Raw genomic sequence first — 19593 nt, 5'->3', positions numbered from 1 at the left:
TATGGAAAGTTAACTTGATTTCAAAAGCAACATAAGACTGTGAATTTGACTCACTTTTTCCCCCAGTTTGTCGAATTCAATGTCAGCAGATGGCCAATATTCATCTGAACAGCCCCAAACACCACTTGGGCAATCTGTCCCTTTGTGTTGTCGATGACACCATCAGTGGTCTGGGCAGCTGGGAATGGCACCATGGCTAGCAGGGACTGGACAGTGGCAGCTATCGTGGAGGTAGTAGCACCTACGTCTACACCGGTGTGGTTGAAGGTGATGGCCAACGTCTCGAGGATGTTGAGGGAGACATTAAGGTATTGTCTGCACGCAGGTTTTAGTGCAGGGTTCAGGATGATTACTGCTTGGCGCACAGACCGGAACATGACAGGCAAACTGGTCGCGGATGGGTCCTGGGACAAGTCTGACTGTAGGCTTCTGGACACGAAGTCTGAGACAGAGAAGAGGACGCGGACAAGGCCACTGGTGTTTTCCTTTGGAGAATCTGTGATGTTCAGCGTAGCCAGAAGAGAGACGGTGACCTGTTCAGAGATGTTGAGGAAAGCATTGGGGATTTCAGCTCTGCTGGAGAGCCCAGCCAGCCCAGTGAGGAGGGGGCCCTGAAGAGGGACGACATAACTCCTCTGATCCTCCGGAAGACGGGAGACCAGGTCTCCAATCACCTGCGCAACCTCCCGCTCTCTCTCCTGGCTGCTTCCCCAGGCGTAGTCGGAGTTGGAGAGGTTCCAAAGGGCTTGGGTAACAAGCACGCCGTTGATAATCAGTTGATGGGAGACATCCTGGACAGACTGCCCGGCTGGAGCCAGGAGGTGGTCCAGTGCACCCGAGATCAAGCTGGCAGACTTCCCGAGCTCCATGTCTATCGGGTTGAGCATGATAAAGCCTTTAATCAACTGAGCTGAGGAGTTGAAGTACATTGCATCCTCTCGAGGCAGGAAGGTGGCAAAGGCAGCGACGATCTCATCCAACGCCAGCGTGCAACTGGCAAGGCTTTCCTGGGACTCTGGCTTAGATACAGCAGCGAAAAGACTCTGGACAATAACAGCAACGTTGTCGTATTTTGCATCCTCCAGGTTCTTATTCAGTATGCCATTAAAAGCGGTGAGGAACTGGATGGCTATGTCACTGCGGTTACCCTTCTGGCTGTAGACCATCCCAGAGACTACGGGGCTCAACTCTTGGACCATGTGCTCTACATACTGAGCGATGTCCAAGGAAGGTTGCCGGGACAACACCATGGCCACGTCAATGAGGGTACCCATGCTTTCCAGAAGTTTCTTCATTTTCCCAAGGTCGTCCGGACGGCAGCCTTCTCTGGCAATCTGTGTGAAAACGTCTGAATACTTCTGCCACTCCCCAGGCACAGTGACGGAGGAGAGAATACGGAGGGTGGTGTCAATGGTCTCAGCCTGACTTGCAACCCGAGTGAACTCCATGGACAAGCCCTTCAGCACGACGGCAAGGTCTGGATTAGCGAAGAAGACGTGAACGGTTTCCATGATCTCTGCTGTCGTGGGCGGGACAGAGAGGACCTTTAGTAGGGCAGGGTAGTCGATATCAAAGAGGTCAAGGTAGTCCTCTATCGGGAGCCTTTCGGCCATACGTCTGACCCTCTTGGGGGAGTGAGACATAGGCGAGATGCCAATCTGCTCCTGGAGTTGGGCGATGAAGGCTTCAAAGGGGGCAAAGAAGTCGGTCGTTCCGGCAATCTGCCTCAGCGTGTCAAGTATCTTCCCGACAAGATCGATTAAGATGTCGCTGTCTGGAGGGAGGGGGATGTCGAGCTCCATCAGGGTGGACAGGACAGCTCTGGCTGTACTGTAGAGCCTAACCATGGCCTCCCACACAAACTCCATTCCCGATGTTTCAGCAGAGTGCCACCATTCACTGAACTCAAAAAACTTCTCCAAAACCAGTGAGGTGGCGTTCGCACCCAGGAGCTGCTCCATGACCTGGTAAGCCATCGGCCAGTCCCCCAGTATCTTCAGCCGGATAATCTCCCTGACGGCATCCTTTAGGACTTTGTCGATGAAGTTCCCGTCGGCGCTGCGGAAGACCGCTCCACTTGTAAGTTCGTGAAGGGAGTCGCCGGTCCAGTTTAATCCGGTCAGGAAAACCTGGAGGGCTTGTCCGAGGAAGTTAGGAGTAAGGGCGGAGTTTTCTGGCTGCTGGGAGTTCTGGAGGGTGAAGTTCATGGTCAGCTCCAGTGCCTGCATGTATGGCTGCATCCAGGGGCAGGCAGCCAACAGGGGCAGGATAGACTCTGGGAAAGCCGTCGCACTGGGGAGGAGCAAAGAGACGTGGGAAACACTTTAGCAAAAATAACTCTATTTTTTATCACATTAACAATGCAGTTAAAGGCAAATTAAGTGACCGGTTAATGAGTGTTTACAATTACTGCAGGTATAAACATCTTCTCTCACAAGTGTGAAATGTTTTTTAGTAGCAATCTGGCAGTGTAACAGGAGAAGAGCCAATTCAGTACTGGAGGGACAGAATCTAGTAGATGGTACCTGTAGCAGCCAATGAGTGAGAGAGTTTGACTGGCAGTACTGGGATTGGGAGTTGCTAGGATACTCCACCATGTACAAGTGCATGCTTTCACTGAGCAACATTTTGAAATAAAATTCACATCAGTGGCATTGGCAGCTCATAATTAATGTTGGTGTTGCGAATGCCATGAAAATGAAATGCAGTCCAGTAGAACCTCGGAGAACTGAACACATTGAAGGTCGTTGGAAACACAGATATGTTCGGAAATCTGAAAGCGACGCTGAAATGCACCTATTTTAGAAAATGAAATATTGCAGTTCAGTTTATTTTGAGTCGTGAGAATGCACATTATATACTGTTTGGGCTATCAAATCAAATAACCAACAATAGGCTAAACTTGTAAAATAACTAAATCAGAAACAAACTTGCATAGTGACATTGGCAAAGCAACAAGATATTACACTCTAGTGGATGAAAACCTATGGCAGGCTCGGCGAAAGTTGCCACTTGCATTGGCTATAGCCATCAGTGTTTTAATCCATTTTTGCTAGATTTAAAATAATGTCAAATGTAGGCTACTCTTTAACAATAGCCACTAAGATCATTCCTTTTGTCCAATTTTGATATAATTTCATGTTTTCTCAATTAATAGTGTTACTCATTTGTGTTTTGCAGTCGTAATTTCGTATTAATGTTATACTTCCGCATTACCCAGCTTGTTTGATCGTACTCTGTTGTATGTGGCAATAGAGGTTCTATTGTATGTGGCAACAGATTGAGACATGGTTCAATTTAGCCAGTAGTCCATTTCCAATCAATACCCGTCCAGCTGGCTTGCAATCCATTTCAATCTCCATTAATTAACTATCATGATTGTTATCACCATATCCACTAAACATATTATTAAAGCCACAGTATTAAGGGAAATCAACTTATGAATTAAGAAAAAGTAACTACATTTCCATTACCAGTACCAGTTTCTTCTACTTGTACTTATTGATTAAATTGGTTCTACTGAGGACACTGAAATATGTAACTATTCCCCTCACATATTAATGGAGTAAAACGAGAATATTCCTTCAGAGCAAATCAGTATTCATAACTGCAACAGAGAATTGCGCACATGGCCATATGGATTGTGCACAATACCTACCGCATTCAGTGCTAAGCAATGCCCAATTATAATTAAAAGTCAGTCCATGAAATGCATGTAGTTCAACATTAGAGGTTAACATGTATAGCATGGATTGCACAAGGATTGTATAGCAGACCTGGGAATTGTAATTGTCTTGGATTCAAATAATTGTCTGTGCTTGATTGAACTTGCCTGGTGCAATTGACCAAACAAAAGGACGGGAAGGTGGGAACAATCTCAGTAAAGCGTAGAAAAGCATTTGAATCCAAAATAATTGTTGTATTTCACCCAGTTCTGCTGTATAGCTGACATAAAAACACTTTTCTACTCCGAAAAATGTTACTCCGATCAGTCACCTCTGGGACAGCTGCTCACTGAGGACTTGGTTCAGCCAGTCGTCCATTTTGGGTTGATCCTTTTGCAGGATACTTTCGAGCAGGATGAAGTGACCGGAGATTTCGTTGCAGAAGGCCTCCATGGTGAGCGACCGGTCCTCCATGGCCCAGTACAGGGCCCGCAGCTCAGCCACGACCATAACGGCACTGACGTTCATCCCGGCCCCCTGCAAACAAACATGGGCCGAATGTTTCACCAGCGCGCAGTCAAGTGGCTACGATACATGACTGGGAGCCAGAAGGTCGGTGGTTCAAGCCCCGGTGCAACAGTCAATAAGATCACCACACCGCTGCTAACCCGGCATTGATTCCAAGGGGGATTAGTGCTCCCTGCTTAGTCTAAATCAACTGGAAGTAGATTTGGATAAAAAGCATCAGCTACATAAATGAACATTTTAAATGTGTAAAACGCTGACTTTCTGACTGAACACTGACTGCATTTTGAGGGAAAAAAAAAATAATAATATTCCGAAAAAACCTACTCTTCAGCGGATGAAAGCGTTCTATGGACTAATCTGTAAGCTTTGTGTAGACTGACATCTAGTGGTAGTCAAATGTAAACACAAATAAGTTATGCAAAATTATGATTCGTTTCACGTCAAACAGCGAGCGACTGGATAAAATCAGGAGGAGGGGAACACACCGTGACGTTTGGCTGCATAGACCCTCCAGGGTGGGACATGTAGAGGTCCACGGCCGGGAGCAGGCTGGCATTACACCACACGCCCAGGCTGGCCTCACTGATCCCAGCCGCGTCAGCAACCGCTGCCCAGGCTTTCAACACGTCCGGGCACTCAAAGGCCTGGCCCGTCTCCTCAGCCTGGAGTGAAAAAAGCAGAACCAAAATTGAGACTGAACTTACAGTAACAGGGGCGGCCTGTGGTGGTCAAGGTACGTGACTGGGACCCGCAAGGGCGGTGGTTCTAATCCCGGTGTAGCCACAATATGATCCGCACAGCCGTTGGGGCCCCTGAGCAAGGCCCTTAACCCTGCATTGCTCCAGGGGAGGATTGTCTCCTGCTTAGTCTAATCAACTGTACGTCCCTCTGGATAAGAGAGTCTGCCAAATGCCATTAATGTAATGTAATGTAAAGACAGTCGCCCAAGAGGAATTATGTTCAGGCTAACCCATTTAAATCTGGAGGGGGGCAGTCACCAAGTGACATTGATAGGGCAAACATGGGCAATGGAGGAAGTGAACAATTGCCTTCACGCCTATTACTGTTTCCTGACAAAGAAGAGGGTGAGGCCACACAGATATCTTTGAAGCACTTTCACGTCACGCCCATCCAAGGGGATACGGTTTCATCTCTGCAGGAGTTTAGTGCAGTTATTGTAGAAACGGACACTTTCCGCAGTAGAAAACAACTACCAGCCACGTAATGTGTGTCACATAGGCAGCCTAGTATGTATGCACATGAAGAAATACTCAGGCAAATACACTGTATCTGCATGTTTGGCATTTATATAGCGCCTTTATCCAAAGCGCTGTACAATTGATGCTTCTCATTCACCCATTCATACACACACACACACCGACGGCGATTGGCTGCCATGCAAGGCGCTGACTCGTCAGGAGCATTTGGGGGTTAGGCGTCTTGCTCAGGGACACTTCGACACAGCCCGGGTGGGGGATCGAACCGGCAACCCTCCGACTGCCAGACGACTGCTCTTACTGCCTGAGCCATGTCGAGTTTTTCATGACCTTTTGTGAGATGTACCCCATGGCGGTAGATTCCATAGTTTAAATACGTCACACTTATCTTACATACTTATCTTAAATACTTTACGTATCTTAAATTCTTATCTGAAATAGTTCACTGTAAACATACATCTAAAATACATTTTTAATTCACAGCACCGAATGATATAAATATACTAACAGGATATAACATGAATTCAATATATAAGAACTATTTATTAATTGACTAGAGACAGTGCACGTTAATCAACATTTTCAGTTTTCGCATCAATGTGAATGTGCCAGAGTTAGCCAATGAGCTCATTTTCATCTGTAGTCCCTAAACTGCATGTCTTTGGACAGAGGATACAGCAGGACATAATTTTGACTGGAGACTGCTTTTGAAATAACAACCGATACATAACGTTATAAAACAGTTTAGTGTAACGTGCTGCTGTTGTAAACCATGCGTTGATTAACATTGGACCATTGGAGAGCAGTAGATCTATTTACACGATCTGCACAGCCATCGAGCCCTTGAGCAAGGCCCTTAACCCTGCATTGCTCCAGGGGAGGATTGTCTCCTGCTTAGTCTAATCAACTGTATGTCGCTCTGGATAAGAGCGTCTGCCAAATGCCAATAATGTAATATATTTATACAATCACTTTCAAATGCCATATTCCATATTTCTATCATGAACAAACATGACACACTGACAAACAATTAAAAGAGATTAAAAGAGAAACCTCCAAGCCTTCACTTTTATTAATAATACTACTACTACTACTAGTAATAACTATTAACTATGGTAAGAGCATTAATACAAATAATGGGAGAGCATTGTGATGAATATAATTAATTATTATTTTTAACAAAAATTTAATTGAAAGTTTCCACAGTGCAACAGTATGACTGACACACGATGAGAACATTATGTGCTGGATGTGAAAGCAAACAAGCTGCCATATTATAATTACCATCAGCCAGGCTAATAGACCGCGCCCTGCTTCCCTTACGCATGGGTTCAGCTGAATGCACGGCACCAGGCAATCTGGGTACAAGTTACGAGTGTAGGATTTCTGTTTACCCTGGTGGCACTTCTGTGATTTACACTATAAACCGAATGCTTTGTTACATTGCTATGGAAGATTACAATGAGTCAGGCATGTATAATCCTTTACTCGCATACAGTATGTTGTATTTACAAGCTTTACTGTAACACGGAAGGTGCGTCGGGTCTAGATGAGAACATGTACTTAACAGGCACAAACTGTGAGGATGATTTGGCCACATATTGTCTTCACATTGTTTTGAGAGCAGAACATTGAGTACACAGACATTTGAATACCTGCCATTCGTTCCATGGCCAGAGACAATGATGCATAACCCTGCTTTTTGACAAATCTGATAATCGTGCAATTGAATCATAACAGGAATGCTAGAGCCAGACTTACTTGTCGGATGACTGTCATGGTGTGTAGGACAGATTCAGGTATGAGGTCAAAGACGCTGGTGATGTCTGCGTCACTAGAGTTCACAGCATGCACGATATCCCACATCAGGAGCGATAATGGCTTCTGTAGGCTGTGGATAAGATCTGTGGAAAACCCAGAGCTCTGTGTTAATAATAATAATCTTTATTTGTAGAACATATTTCATACAGAGAATCTTGAAATTCAAAGTGCTTTATGGTGTAAAAATACACAAATACATGGATAAAATCATGAAAGAAAAAAAAAGAAAAAAAAAAAGAGGATGGGTGTTACGTTTGTTATGATAAAGTCATGGTCCTCAATCTATTCACAGAAAAGGCCAGTGTGGGTGCAGGCTTTTGCTTCAAACAAGCAGTGAAGGGCCTGGGGGCATGTTCAATCTGAAAACATTTCGCTACGGTTTCCGTGTTGAGCGATACGTTTCTTCCCGACGGTGTGCAACGTTGTACAACAGGCTTTGAGGTATGATTGCTCCCGTTTGCTGGATACGTCAGGGGGCTGTAGCCCAAATCAGTAATGATGCAGGCCTGTGCTTTAAAGGACAGAGAACGCCTTCTCAGACGCTATAGGAGAGCAGACCGTGCTGTGTCAGTCAGTCCGCCCACGGATGTCCACGTGCCACCGTTTCTGTTTAAAATAAACGTTTTACGTTTTTTGTCAGGGCTGAATGTGGCCCTGAATTTACTAACCAGGGCGATTAGCAAATCATCTAGTGGTTGATTATTAGAATCAGGTGTGGAACAGCTTGGTTAAAACTAAGGCTGTTTTACTCATCTGAATCTGAAGGCTGTCGCCTTGATGCCTTGTTAACTATCTGCCTGATTAGCCACTGTCCTTCAAAAGGTGTCATTAGAGGTGATTAGGAAGCAGAGCCCTTTTGCCGCTGTGTTCTGTGTAATCACTCCCTTTCTGTACTTTTTTCTGGTTGCTTTTGCGTTTTGTGTCTTGTGTCCCTGTTCTCCTTCCGTAGTCCATTTTGTTCGGCCCGTTCATTCCTTTCACCTGGGTCCTTTCTCCCTTTTCACTCCTTGTATGCATTTCCTTCCCGTCTCCTTGTCATTAGCTTCACCTGTCGCTTGTAGTGTGCTTGCTAAGTTTTATATTTAAGCCTGTCCTTTTTGTCTTCTTGTTGCTAGTTCGTCAGACCGGTTTCCTGTGTGTTAGGCGCCGCTGTTTTCAGGCGCTATTGATTTAACAGAAGTATGAAACCCGAGGTTAATCGCAAAGATTTAAGGGATCTCCTACCTGGCAAATGACACACGCATGCCGTCTTCAAAATGATCCAAACGAAGGCACCTTAGAAGGCTTTTTCTTTTGCAAACTTTCTAATGTGACAGCACTCGATAGAATGCTGCCTAAGGCGACAGCCTTTCTCGTGCTTTGAGACAGAGCCAAAATGGCCGACCTTTTTTCCGGTCGAGATTGAGGACCCCCTGTGTTAACGTGACAGTGTGAGATCGCTGCTGACCTGTCTCGGCCCTGAGGCTGTGAGCCATGCCTGCGATCGCCTCCTTTACGGCCGTGAGGGCAGTGGGCAGGGTCTCCCCGGCCGGGGTGCCTTCAATGGCTGAGAGAAGATTTCCCAGCATCCTCTCTGCCCTGTCAGTCACACAGTGCAGGATACAGGTCAGTGCCCTTAGTACAGCCTGGCCTGCCACATACACACACACGGCAATATAAACCATTGCATAACATCGCTCTCCATAAATTCCCGTACACCAAACCTGGGTCTTGCGCCGTTATTTACACAGTAAAATGTTTTGTGTTGAGTCACACCTTATAGAGTACATATGGTCCTCCTTTTGACCCTTTTGGTCTCATATACACTCAGTGAGCACATCGTTAGGTATTTCTCACTGCCTTTCTTTTTTTTTCTACTGCTGCTGTAGCCTATCCACTTAAAGAGGTGTGACGCGTTGTTTGTTCAGAGATGCTCTTCTGCATACCACTGTAATGCATGGTTATTTGCATTACTGTCACTTTCCTGTCAACTTTGACCAGTCTGGCAATTCTCCTCCCACGTCTCATTAACAATGCATTTTGCCTGCAGGACTGCTGCTCACTGGGTGCGTTTTGTTTTTCGCAAAACAATCTACTATCTCTAGAGACTGTTGTGTGTGAAAATCCCAGGAGATCAGCAGTTTTGGTGATACTCAAACACAGATTTCTTCCTCATTCTGATATTTGGTCTTAAAAATAGCTGAACCTCTTGACCATGTCTGCATACTTTTAGGTATTTAGTTGCTGCCACATTATACATGCATGTCAACTGGTAGCCACATTATTAGGTAGACCTGTACATCAGCTTTTTAATGCAAATATATAAAGTGCTCAGTGAGTTTATACAAGCCTGTCCCTTTGCCTGACCGTGCCACCCACTGGTTTTCCTGCCATCCTTCCACATCACCCGAGTCATCTCTGCTTGGACTTAATTCAGATTGTACATTTATGTACTAGAACTCATCTGGTTATATTTACGACCACCTTTGTAACAAACCGGTGTCAACCAGATGCAGGTGGGTTCCCCCACTGAGTCAGGTTCTTCCCAAGGTTTCTTCCTATTAGCCAGGGAGTTTTTCCTAGCTACTGTTGCCTTTGGCGTACTCTTGGGGGCCAGTTCTCTGAAAAGCTGCTTTGCGACAAACCCCCTTTGTTAAAAGTGCTATACAAATAAAAAATGGATTGATTGATTCATACACTATTAGAGTTGAATTAACGCTGGACATTTTATCTCCAAATACCGTTTCTAGTGGGTGGTCTTTATCCAAAGCACTGCACAATTGATGCTTCTCATCCACCCATTTATACACACACTCACACACCAATGGCGATTGGCTGCCACGCAAGGCAGCAACCAGCTCATCAGGAGCATTTGGAGGTTAGGCGTCTTGCTCAGGGATACTTCGACACACCCTGGGCAGGGGGATCGAACCGGCAACCCTCCGACTGCCAGTCACCTGAGCCAATGCCAATGTATTACCTCTGCCAGGTGAGCTGGTCTGCCTCCTCAGTTAAGACCTCCAGCAGGACAGGCAGCACGTCATTCAGGGACTGCAGGACAGTGCCCCATTCCTGCCCCCCAGGAATGAGGTGGGACAGGGACATCAGGACCTCCTGGGCCTGTAACCGTGCAGGTGGGACAGATAATGACAAGCAGGTACGCGAGAGAGGGGGGAGACATACCTGGGCTTGATTTTTGTGTGATTGGTAGTGTAAATTTGCCTGGGTAGTAGTTCATGCAACTACTGTATATAAGAAAAAGACTTGCACACTTGATACAATTCAACCCAAAAGTTTCAATCCAAACATTTGGTTGACATTTTGGCCATATTAAAAAGTTCTGACTTTCATATTAAAAAGTTATGTTCTGCTGAAGGCTTGGAATGCCAAAACGTCACCCTATGTTTGGTTTAAAACTTGGGGTGATTTTGGAGCCAGTGTGCAAGTCCATTTCTTTCATAGTTACTACTCTTTATGACCTTCAGCTGTGTGTGTGTGTCTCTTTGGACAGTGCCATGTTCACCCTGCCAAGATAAAGTTTCTGCCTCCACCCAGTTTTAAAACTAAAAGTTATCATAGAAAATAAAATAAATACATTAATTTAGTATTAATTGTCAGTGTTACACCCAGCTATCATAAAGCCACAAGCTGGACAACTGAAGTGTCTTTGACAAATTTCAGGATAGCCTGCAAAACTACAGACAGAGGAGGTAGTTTTAAGCTGCCATATACCTGCATGCTGCATCTCCCGGAGAAGTTCTAGTTTGTTATGACCCTCATGTACAGGTTGATAGGTAGTTTTGCATGACTGCTATAACATCTATCAATATGGAATGAATGCTCACGGATCAACATACTCCACTGCCAAAAACATTCAAGTGCCTACTGACTGCTCTGAACTATTGGCTTGTCCTCCATGGCATTACAGGATGATCAGTCAGTAGATGTCTCCTGTATTCTACTGTGATGGCTATATGGACTGACTACACGAGTTGAGGAGATGAACAGTTTTAGCAAATAAAATGGTATCCCAATCATGTTCTGCATTAGTATTGCTTCTTACCTTGTGATTGACTTCAGCAGGGTTTCCCATGTCAACGTCCTGCAAACTCTCCCATAGGGTGCCGTTGCCCTCTGTTCAAAGCAACAAAGTCAAAAAATCTGTCAGTTATCACAATACCTACCAACATAAATTAATTGACATAAATAATCCTGCTAAATGCAAAAGATGTGAGTTTATCGAGAGAATCAGCGACTCGTTTAGTTTTCATTTGATGATCACAAGGCAACACTGGCTGCAATACACAAAGGTGAGGGCTACGAAGCCAAGTTCACTCCAAATATCACTCTTACTATTAATGGCATTTTGGCAGTCGTACAGTTGATTAGACTAAGCAGGAGACAATCCTCCCCTGGAGCAATGCAGGCTTAAGGGCCTTGCTCAAGGGCCCAATGGCTGTGTGGATCTTATTGTGGCTACACCGGGGATCGAACCAGTGACCTTACAGGTCCCAGTCATGCACCTTAACCACTACACTACAGGCCACCCAATATACTATTTGGTTCAATAAAGTGCCATAACTATATGGAAAGGCTAATGTACCTTGGCTGGGACCGAAGAAGAGTTGTGTGATGTTCATGATCGAAGACAGATAGGCGCCAGCACTTGTGTTCTGTGGCAGTTTTAGGTCCCGCATGATACTGAAACTTAACAGGTCAGACAGGTGAGGAAAATGCAGAGTGGACTGAATGCGTACCCATTTTACATTTTACACTTTAGTCATTTGCCAGACACTTTTAATCCAAAGCGACTTACAAGTGCATAGGTTCTTCCACAAGTTAAAGCATCACATCCATAACTAGTAGAATACACATTAAGTGCTGTTCTAAACAAAAAACAGTCATCGTAAGTGCAATTCTTTTTTTTTTGGGTTAGACAAGAGGGATATCGGAAAGGGGGGGGGGGGGGGGAAATCAGGAGGGAGGACTAAGGTACAGTTTGAAAAGTTTGTGTTTTTAGTCCGTGTCGAAATAGGGGGAGGGATTCTGCTGTCCTGACAGTGGTAGGCAACCACTGAGGAACCAGAACAGAAAACAGGAGTGAACGTGCAGCTCGACCGCCAGGTGCTCGTAGTGAGGGAACCATAAGGCAACCAGAGCTGACAGACGAGTGGTCTAGCTGGGGAGTAGGGAGTGATCAAGGATTGGAGTAGGGAGTAATTAAGGATTGGAGTAGGGAGTGATTAAGGATTGGAGTAGGGAGTGATTAAGGATTGGAGTAGGGAGTGATTAGGGATTGGAGTAGGGAGTGATTAAGGATTGTACCCAAACAATAACTCGAACAGTATTATTGTAGCTAAATGGGGGATTTGAGTGTTAATCATGAGCAGAAATCCTGAAAGTGACCCAAATCCATTTATCATACAAATGCAAGATGTTAGCAGGATTTGTGTCTTTGGGCATAGCAGACATGGGTGCATCTATTATTTGTGCGTATGGAGCCACTTGTACTTATCCATAGTTTATACTTCTGGAAAAAAAATATTTTAAGATACAAAAGTGTGAGTTGAAACTTTAATTCATGCATGTCAATTGATAGCCAAAGAGCCAAAATGGCTGTTTTCACCTTTGATTCTGTCGCCAACAAATAGTATTCTTTTTTTTTTTTTAATTTTTTATGTAGCTTTACTGGGGTGTTGACAGAGTGCTAGAAACAATATTGTATACAGTATAGGTGTGTAAAATGCGCTATAACACAAGCCAGGTTGATGGTGTGAGGGGATTATATTTTGTCTGAGATGAACTGCCCTCTCAGAATCACTGGTCAAGTAGGATTACTGTGCCATTTAATTGACCCAGTTTTTTGGGGTTTTTTTCTTACCACTACATAAAATACTGTTATGATACCTCCATCCATCCATCCATCCATCCATTATCTTAACTTGCTTATCCTGAACAGGGTCGCGGGAGGGTGGAGCCTATCCCAGCATAAATTTGGCAAAAGACAGGAATATACACTGGACAGGTCACCAGTCCATCGCAGGGTACACACACACTCATACCCACAGGCAATTTAGATTCTCCAATCAGCCTAACTTGCATGTCTTTGGACTGTGGGAGGAAACCGGAGTACCTGGAGGAAACCCACACAGACACAGGGAGAACATGCAAACTACGCACAGAGAGGCCCCGGCCGACAGGGATTCGAATCCAGGACCTCCTTGCTCTGAGGCGGCAGTGCTACCCACTGCACCATCAGTGCCACTCTGTTATTATACCTTTAATTCATAATGCAAGTCTGCTTCCTGAAGGTAAACACTTACATTTCGTTCCAGCTCTGCCCCAGAGTCAACTTGGCGGCATACCGACTCATCAGCAGAAGGACAGAGGAGACTCTGGGGGGGGCGACAGCCTGGATCAGGGCGTCAGCATGCCAGTAGACATTCGATATGAGCTGACCAGCATGCATAGTGTCCAAGTCGGGATTGAAAATCAGCTGGAGAGACCCCAAGAAGATCTGCAGAGAACTCGAGGTGAGAGAGTCTGGAAGTTTACTGACGTTCCTTAGGATAATCGTCACTGCATCCGAAATGGCTTCCAAAAAGTCCTCCTCATTTGCCGCTAGCGTAGCGCGCTCCAGCAACTGCGAGACACGACCCACAAGTGCAAAGACAGCCTGCTCCTCCCCTGAAAGGAAGGGCGTGAAAGCGTCAAACAGCCGGCTAATATTCGGCCCTGGGGTGGTGCTGTTCAGAGGGCCTGCATCCCATTGGATGATGCTGCCAATGACAGAGCTCAGGTGGGTGTCCCTCAGCCAATGAGAAAAGATCTTTGCATACTTCGTAGCTTGAGCATCAATCACTTCCAGGATCTCCTGTCCGTCGTCATCCGCAATGTACTCCTTCTGTAGTTCAAGGTTTTTCTTCAAGAGACTTAGCTCAGCCTGGATCACACGAATGATATAGTGATCGATTTTGTTGAAGTCTGTCTCATTCAAGGGGAACTGCACTGACCGGATCAGGTCCTCAGTCGCCTTTGCTATGAAAATCTGGAACTCATTCTGGGCCACCTGTTCTGCCAGCTGCATCTCAGCCATCCTGATCATGGGGTAAATGAGCATGGAGGCATTGTTGCCCTGTGTCACATTCTGCAACTTCGTCAGGTACCACCGCATGATTTCTAGGGTGGCTACTTGGTGGTCCATCTGGTAGTTAGTGGAGTATGGGAACTTCTGATTGGCAAGATGAAGTAGGCCCTTCAGCAACTGGATTTCACTGTTGATCAGTGGCCAGGATTGTGGGAAGAGTTCACGTAGGTTCTCTTGGATATTTCCCAGAAGGCTAGTTGAAGCCTTTATGGATGTGGCCCATGGGTCATCTCCAGCCTGTAAAATCATTCCAAGGCCCTCTTCCTCCATTGACTCAGAGGCCCAGAACTGGATCAAGGTTTGCAGAGCCATGTACTCCCCCTGGCCTTCCTTGGGCATGTTGAGGCCTTGAAGGAACCCCGTTGTCTTCATAACAAGCTCTACAATGCATTTGGGATCTGTCGGTTTTGGGTTTCCTCCATTCATGGACACGTCCTGGGGATGGATTTGGAAGCACTGCTGAACTTCCATGATGCCCATGAGGCCTTCCAGCAAAGCAGATACATTATAAGTCCCTACCGCCGTGGCGATCATATCCAGCTCCCCAAGGGTGAGGTTGGAGGCACGGAGAGCTTCCTGCAAGGAGTCTAGGCTGACATTGGGCGTGGATAAGACCAGCTGGAGAAAGTGTATAGCCTTGGTGCAAGTGTTCTGTTTGGACCCTAGAGGCCAGGATGTGTTGGTGCCGTTTGACCACAGCAACAAGGACAGCAGATCCACAGCTGTAGAAAAGGGCAGGTCTTCTTGACTAGAGAAGTTATATCCAGGGGGCAACTGGAAGATAGCACTCCCATTGGTTGTCTGCTGCATAAATTCTGCAGCCTGAGGTAGGACTTCAAAGGCATGGGAGACTTTGGCAGGGCAATCCAACCAAGAGGTGGTGCAGGCAGATAGTCGTCCAATCAGAACTTGGGTTTGGTTCATCACTGGGTGGAGCTCTGGAGGGAGGAGGCCACTCAGGTGTCTCAGGATGGCATCCAAGTCTGTGGAATCACCTGTCATGTTGAAGCCCTGTAGGAGCTGGATGGTCTCCAGGAATCCTGGAAGAAGGTCATCAATCTGTGTTGGGGCCATGTGGCTTTCCCCGAGAAGCTGTGTGTAGTTATGCAACTGCATGGCAGAGATCAAGAAGTCTTGCATCTGCTTCAGGTACCCTAGAATTACCACGGAGGGGTCTCCTGGTTCCTCCATCACCTGCTTTAGTACCTGTATGGCTTGCATGACCACCTCAGATACACTCTGGTTGGTTAGGGGACAGAGAGACTTGATGTAGTCCAGGTCCGTGGAGTTCAGAGAAGCAGTGTAGGAGAGCAGGACGTCGGCCATGCTGAGGGACAGGGGGAGGGACAAATTTCCCTCCTCCAGTCCAACAGACAGCCACTTGAAGACCAGGGCCTCCAATTCGGCCACGGACGGATCTGTCATGTTCACAGGAAAGTCAAAAAAAGACAAAAGTTGCTGGTTGTTTTGAGCTGTCAGTATTACGGCACCAATTATGTCAGAGGCATTGAGATGGCCTTGCATCCACAGTGCCTCCAGAGGCTTCAGGCCCAGGGCCCCGACTGCTCCCTGAAGCAGAGGCTGTAAGACCTGGCTGTCAAATTGCTCCTGGGGTGAGATGCTCGAGAGCAGTTTGAGGTTTCCGTCCAAGATCTGGATGAGATGACCCAGGCGGCTCTGAATGGTTCCGTCTCCAGGCAGTAGGTCAGGGGAGCTGAGCTGGTTCATCGCTTTTTCAACGGCAAACTGCCCATATACACCTCGTAGAAAGGCAAGTGAGCCCTGAACCAACCTACAGACAAGGAGAGATTGTGACAGTACTGTACTGCTTACACATCAATACAACAATGTATCATTCTAATGATGCAATAAATAAAATGTATTTATTGGACGCCATTATTTAAGTTAAATGATAACTCCCATCAGTGATGCGTTGAAATTTCGCTTACCTCGCCAATGTGTTTGGCTTGGAGAAGTCCTGCATCAGAGAAGTGGCCAGTGGGACAAATCCTTCCCAGGTGAATCCGGTGTGACAGAGGAGGACCATAGTATCCTGGTCAACAGTGCCTACAGTAACACAGGGCCATTGGACACAGATAACCAAAGCAGAGCAGGAAGGAAAGTCGATTAGCTCCGAGAACCACATGACGTGTGTAACTGTTCCAACTGTTTAAACTCACTGTCTGTCCAGTGCCAGCCAGAAGTTTCTTCCTGTTAGTCAGGGAGTTTTTCCTTGCCACTGTCGCCCTAGGCCTGCTCTGAGGGGGTCTCGGGCCTGGGCACTTTGTAAAGCAGCTTTGTGACAATCTTGCATTGTGTAAAGTACAATACAACTAAGATATAGTTGAATTTAATTTGTTTGGCCCTTTAAAAAGCGCATGCATACATTTGTGTGTGCGCAATATGTCTCTGTGTGCATACATATGTGCATGCATGTGCACGTGTGTGTGTGTGTGTGTGTGTGTGTGTGTGTGTGTGTGTGTTACAGTCCAGACTTACAGTTTGGAGGTGCCGTGATGTTGGGTTGGAAGTTCATGATCCAATAGGCCACATGGAAGTATGGTTCCATGTCAGCCCACGCAGAACACTTCTCCAGCTGTGATCCCGCTTGAAAAAACGCATCCAGGCCCCTGAGTCCAGGAAGGCAGATTCATTAATTAATTTTTTTATTATTATTTAGAATTATTTTTCAATATATATATATACACTCTCAGAAAAAAATGGGTTCTTTGGGTTGTCTCCATAGGGCAGGGGTCGGCAACCCTGGTCCTGGAGAGCCGCAGGGTGTGCTGGCTTTCGTCTCCACCTTAAAATAAGCAACCGATTCAGACCCAAGAAACCAGGTGAGGTGAGTTAACTGTGTAATCAACGGCTTTCATTGATCAATTAATGCCAAGTAACAACGAAAGCCAGCACACCCTGCGGCTCTCCAGGACCAGGGTTGCCGACCCCTGCCATAGGGGAACCTTTTTTAGTTCTTTATGGAACCCTGTATGTGTAACTTGTTAGCTTGGCGAAATCCGCCCCTTAAGTGCGGCGAAGGCCCAGAGCAGGTTACCGCAACAACGCGCCCCGATGACGTAACCCTCAAATTCAAAAGAACGCCGTTGCCCTTGGCTACGGGCGAGTTCGCCTTTAGCCGACTGGTAACGCGTTCCTCTACCAAAGGTTTGGGCGAGTGAGACGCCAGGGTTCAAATCCCACCTCAGACTCGGATGGCAAAATCTCTTAACCCGTTACATTGTGAAAGCTCCCCGATTAAATCCTTTTGCCAGGAAAAATCTAATCCAATGTACTTTGCTTTCAATTATGCTTAAATGTGTGCAGCTGAAAAATAATGATAATAATGATAATTATTATAATTGTTTTTCTTAGGCCTACTACACACAAAATTATTTTCTCTACTCCCACTACCTCCTGTAGTAAGTATTAAATATACAATATTACAATATTAACACACTACATTGAAAAAAGTTGGAAAAGTGATACATTTATTTTATAGACATCATTTAAAAATAATGTCTTTCAGTATTTTGCTTTAGCTACGAGAGAGCATGTCAGATTGAAAGCACTGATGACAGAGATAAAGTGGGGTCCAAAGGTCTGAGACATTGAACATTTATGGAGGCACTTGACTGACAAAAGTGAAGTATTCGGCAACATCACAAGATGTCTGTCAGCCGATGCCGGAACAACATGGAGCATCAGGTTTTGTACAGTTCCGTGCCTGCTGGAGTGCGCATTGCCATTAAAGCAAAAGTACTAAGAAATTCTGAAATTTCAAATGTAGTAATTCTGAAATTCATTTAAAAGATTCAAATTTTCACTAAAATTGTTATGCTGATAATATAATTTGTAATGAAAATGTTGAATTGAATTAGAAAAGAATGCAAAATAGAAGCATTTTCACTGGTGGTCTCAGACTTGTGGACCCCACTGTACATGTATGTCATATGGAAGCGCACAGGACACTAAATAGCGCATGGCAGTATATGCGTGCAGCAGATGTGATACCTGTGCAGATAGCTGTGTAAGCTGGTGTGAATGTGAAGATTACTTTGCCTGCTGAGGCTGGTATACAGTAACATCAACACATACAGTACAAATGTGTGCTGTCGTATCTGTCTATATGTTATGATCTGCTCCCAGTAAATCTAACTTTTCATCACGTTACTACTTACGGGTAAGGTGACTGAAACTACTACATTTTAAATCTATGGGCTTTTGATACAGTAGGCCTACCTTGAACCTTCAGTTGTCAATGGTGAGAAATGTACGGAAAAGTACAGCAATTTCATGAAGCGTGCTCCTATTATAACGTGTGACAAGTGTGGAGAAATAAATCACAGGGTGCAGGAAAAACAGTGAGGCGTTGATATAAGTAGCAAAAGAATCTTCAGGTAATTAAACGAACACAGGAAAAATGTAAACACGAGTACAATGAAACTAACAAAAGGACTCATACCAGAAACATCATTACATCACATTATTGGCATTCGGCACATGCTCTTATCCAGAGCGACTTACTGTTGATTAGATTAAGCAAGAGACAATCCTGCCCTGGAGCAATGCAGGGTTAAGGGCCTTGCTCAAGGGCCCCAACGGCTCTGCGGATCTTATTGGACAAGAGACTCATGGACGGACAGCAAGCAAGCGCGAGAAGCAAGAAGACGATGAAAAAAGAACTTCGGGGTAAATTCACCTTTTACAGTGCGCGGTCACAAATATGTGGTTAGAATGCTCTTAACCGAACATTCCAATGCTGATGTGACAATCACTACCGGTGATTGACAGCAGTGGAGTTCTAGAGCCCCGAAAGACTAAAAATAACAAAGGAAACCAGCTCTTCAAAGGGTTACGCATGCAGGCTAACCACAATCCTCAGTGGACCTGTGACTTGCTTTCTGGGCCGGGCTTCGGGGCTCACTCACCTCCCCTTGATAATTCCAAGCCAGTCGACCGCGCCTTTGCCGGGGCGGGGCATCCAGGACGCCCCGTCGCCCTCGCCCAGAGTGCGGGAGCACTCCGTCAGGAACTGCCCGAAGCGCTGGGCGGTCGCGGACAGACGGCGCCAGTCCGACAGCAGCGTGGGAACGGTGACGTCAGCGGTCACGTTGCCGGCCAGCGCCCCCCTCAGAGCCTGCACCTGCGCGAGCCGGAGAGTGTCACAGTCACAAAGAGCACTTTTCACCCCTACCCTTAAACCCCTGGAATGAGCCTCCCGAGTAAACAATGC

The 19593-nt window shown here is 45.9% G+C and overlaps 1 protein-coding gene across 1 annotated transcript in view; it reads right to left on the bottom strand.

Moving 5' to 3' along the window:
* The window catches only part of LOC133125220 (glucosylceramide transporter ABCA12-like), a 69978-nt gene extending 50482 nt beyond the window's left edge, over positions 1-19496 (bottom strand). Inside the window, exons 1-12 of the mRNA XM_061236975.1 lie at positions 19289-19496; positions 16857-16987; positions 16307-16424; positions 13534-16149; positions 11814-11917; positions 11274-11344; positions 10191-10330; positions 8679-8809; positions 7172-7314; positions 4679-4855; positions 3997-4202; positions 55-2292 (exon numbers count right to left, since the gene is read on the bottom strand). Coding sequence (XP_061092959.1) covers positions 55-2292; positions 3997-4202; positions 4679-4855; positions 7172-7314; positions 8679-8809; positions 10191-10330; positions 11274-11344; positions 11814-11917; positions 13534-16149; positions 16307-16424; positions 16857-16987; positions 19289-19341 — 6128 coding nt within the window. The 5' untranslated portion in view covers positions 19342-19496. The remainder of the gene's footprint in view (positions 1-54; positions 2293-3996; positions 4203-4678; positions 4856-7171; positions 7315-8678; positions 8810-10190; positions 10331-11273; positions 11345-11813; positions 11918-13533; positions 16150-16306; positions 16425-16856; positions 16988-19288) is intronic.
* Positions 19497-19593: the final 97 nt, after the last annotated feature.

The sequence above is a fragment of the Conger conger genome, chromosome 3 (assembly GCF_963514075.1).
Source record: "Conger conger chromosome 3, fConCon1.1, whole genome shotgun sequence".
Lineage (NCBI taxonomy): Eukaryota > Metazoa > Chordata > Actinopteri > Anguilliformes > Congridae > Conger > Conger conger.
The sequence above is the reverse complement of the archived record's forward strand: the minus strand, read 5'-3'. Positions and strand labels throughout refer to the sequence as shown.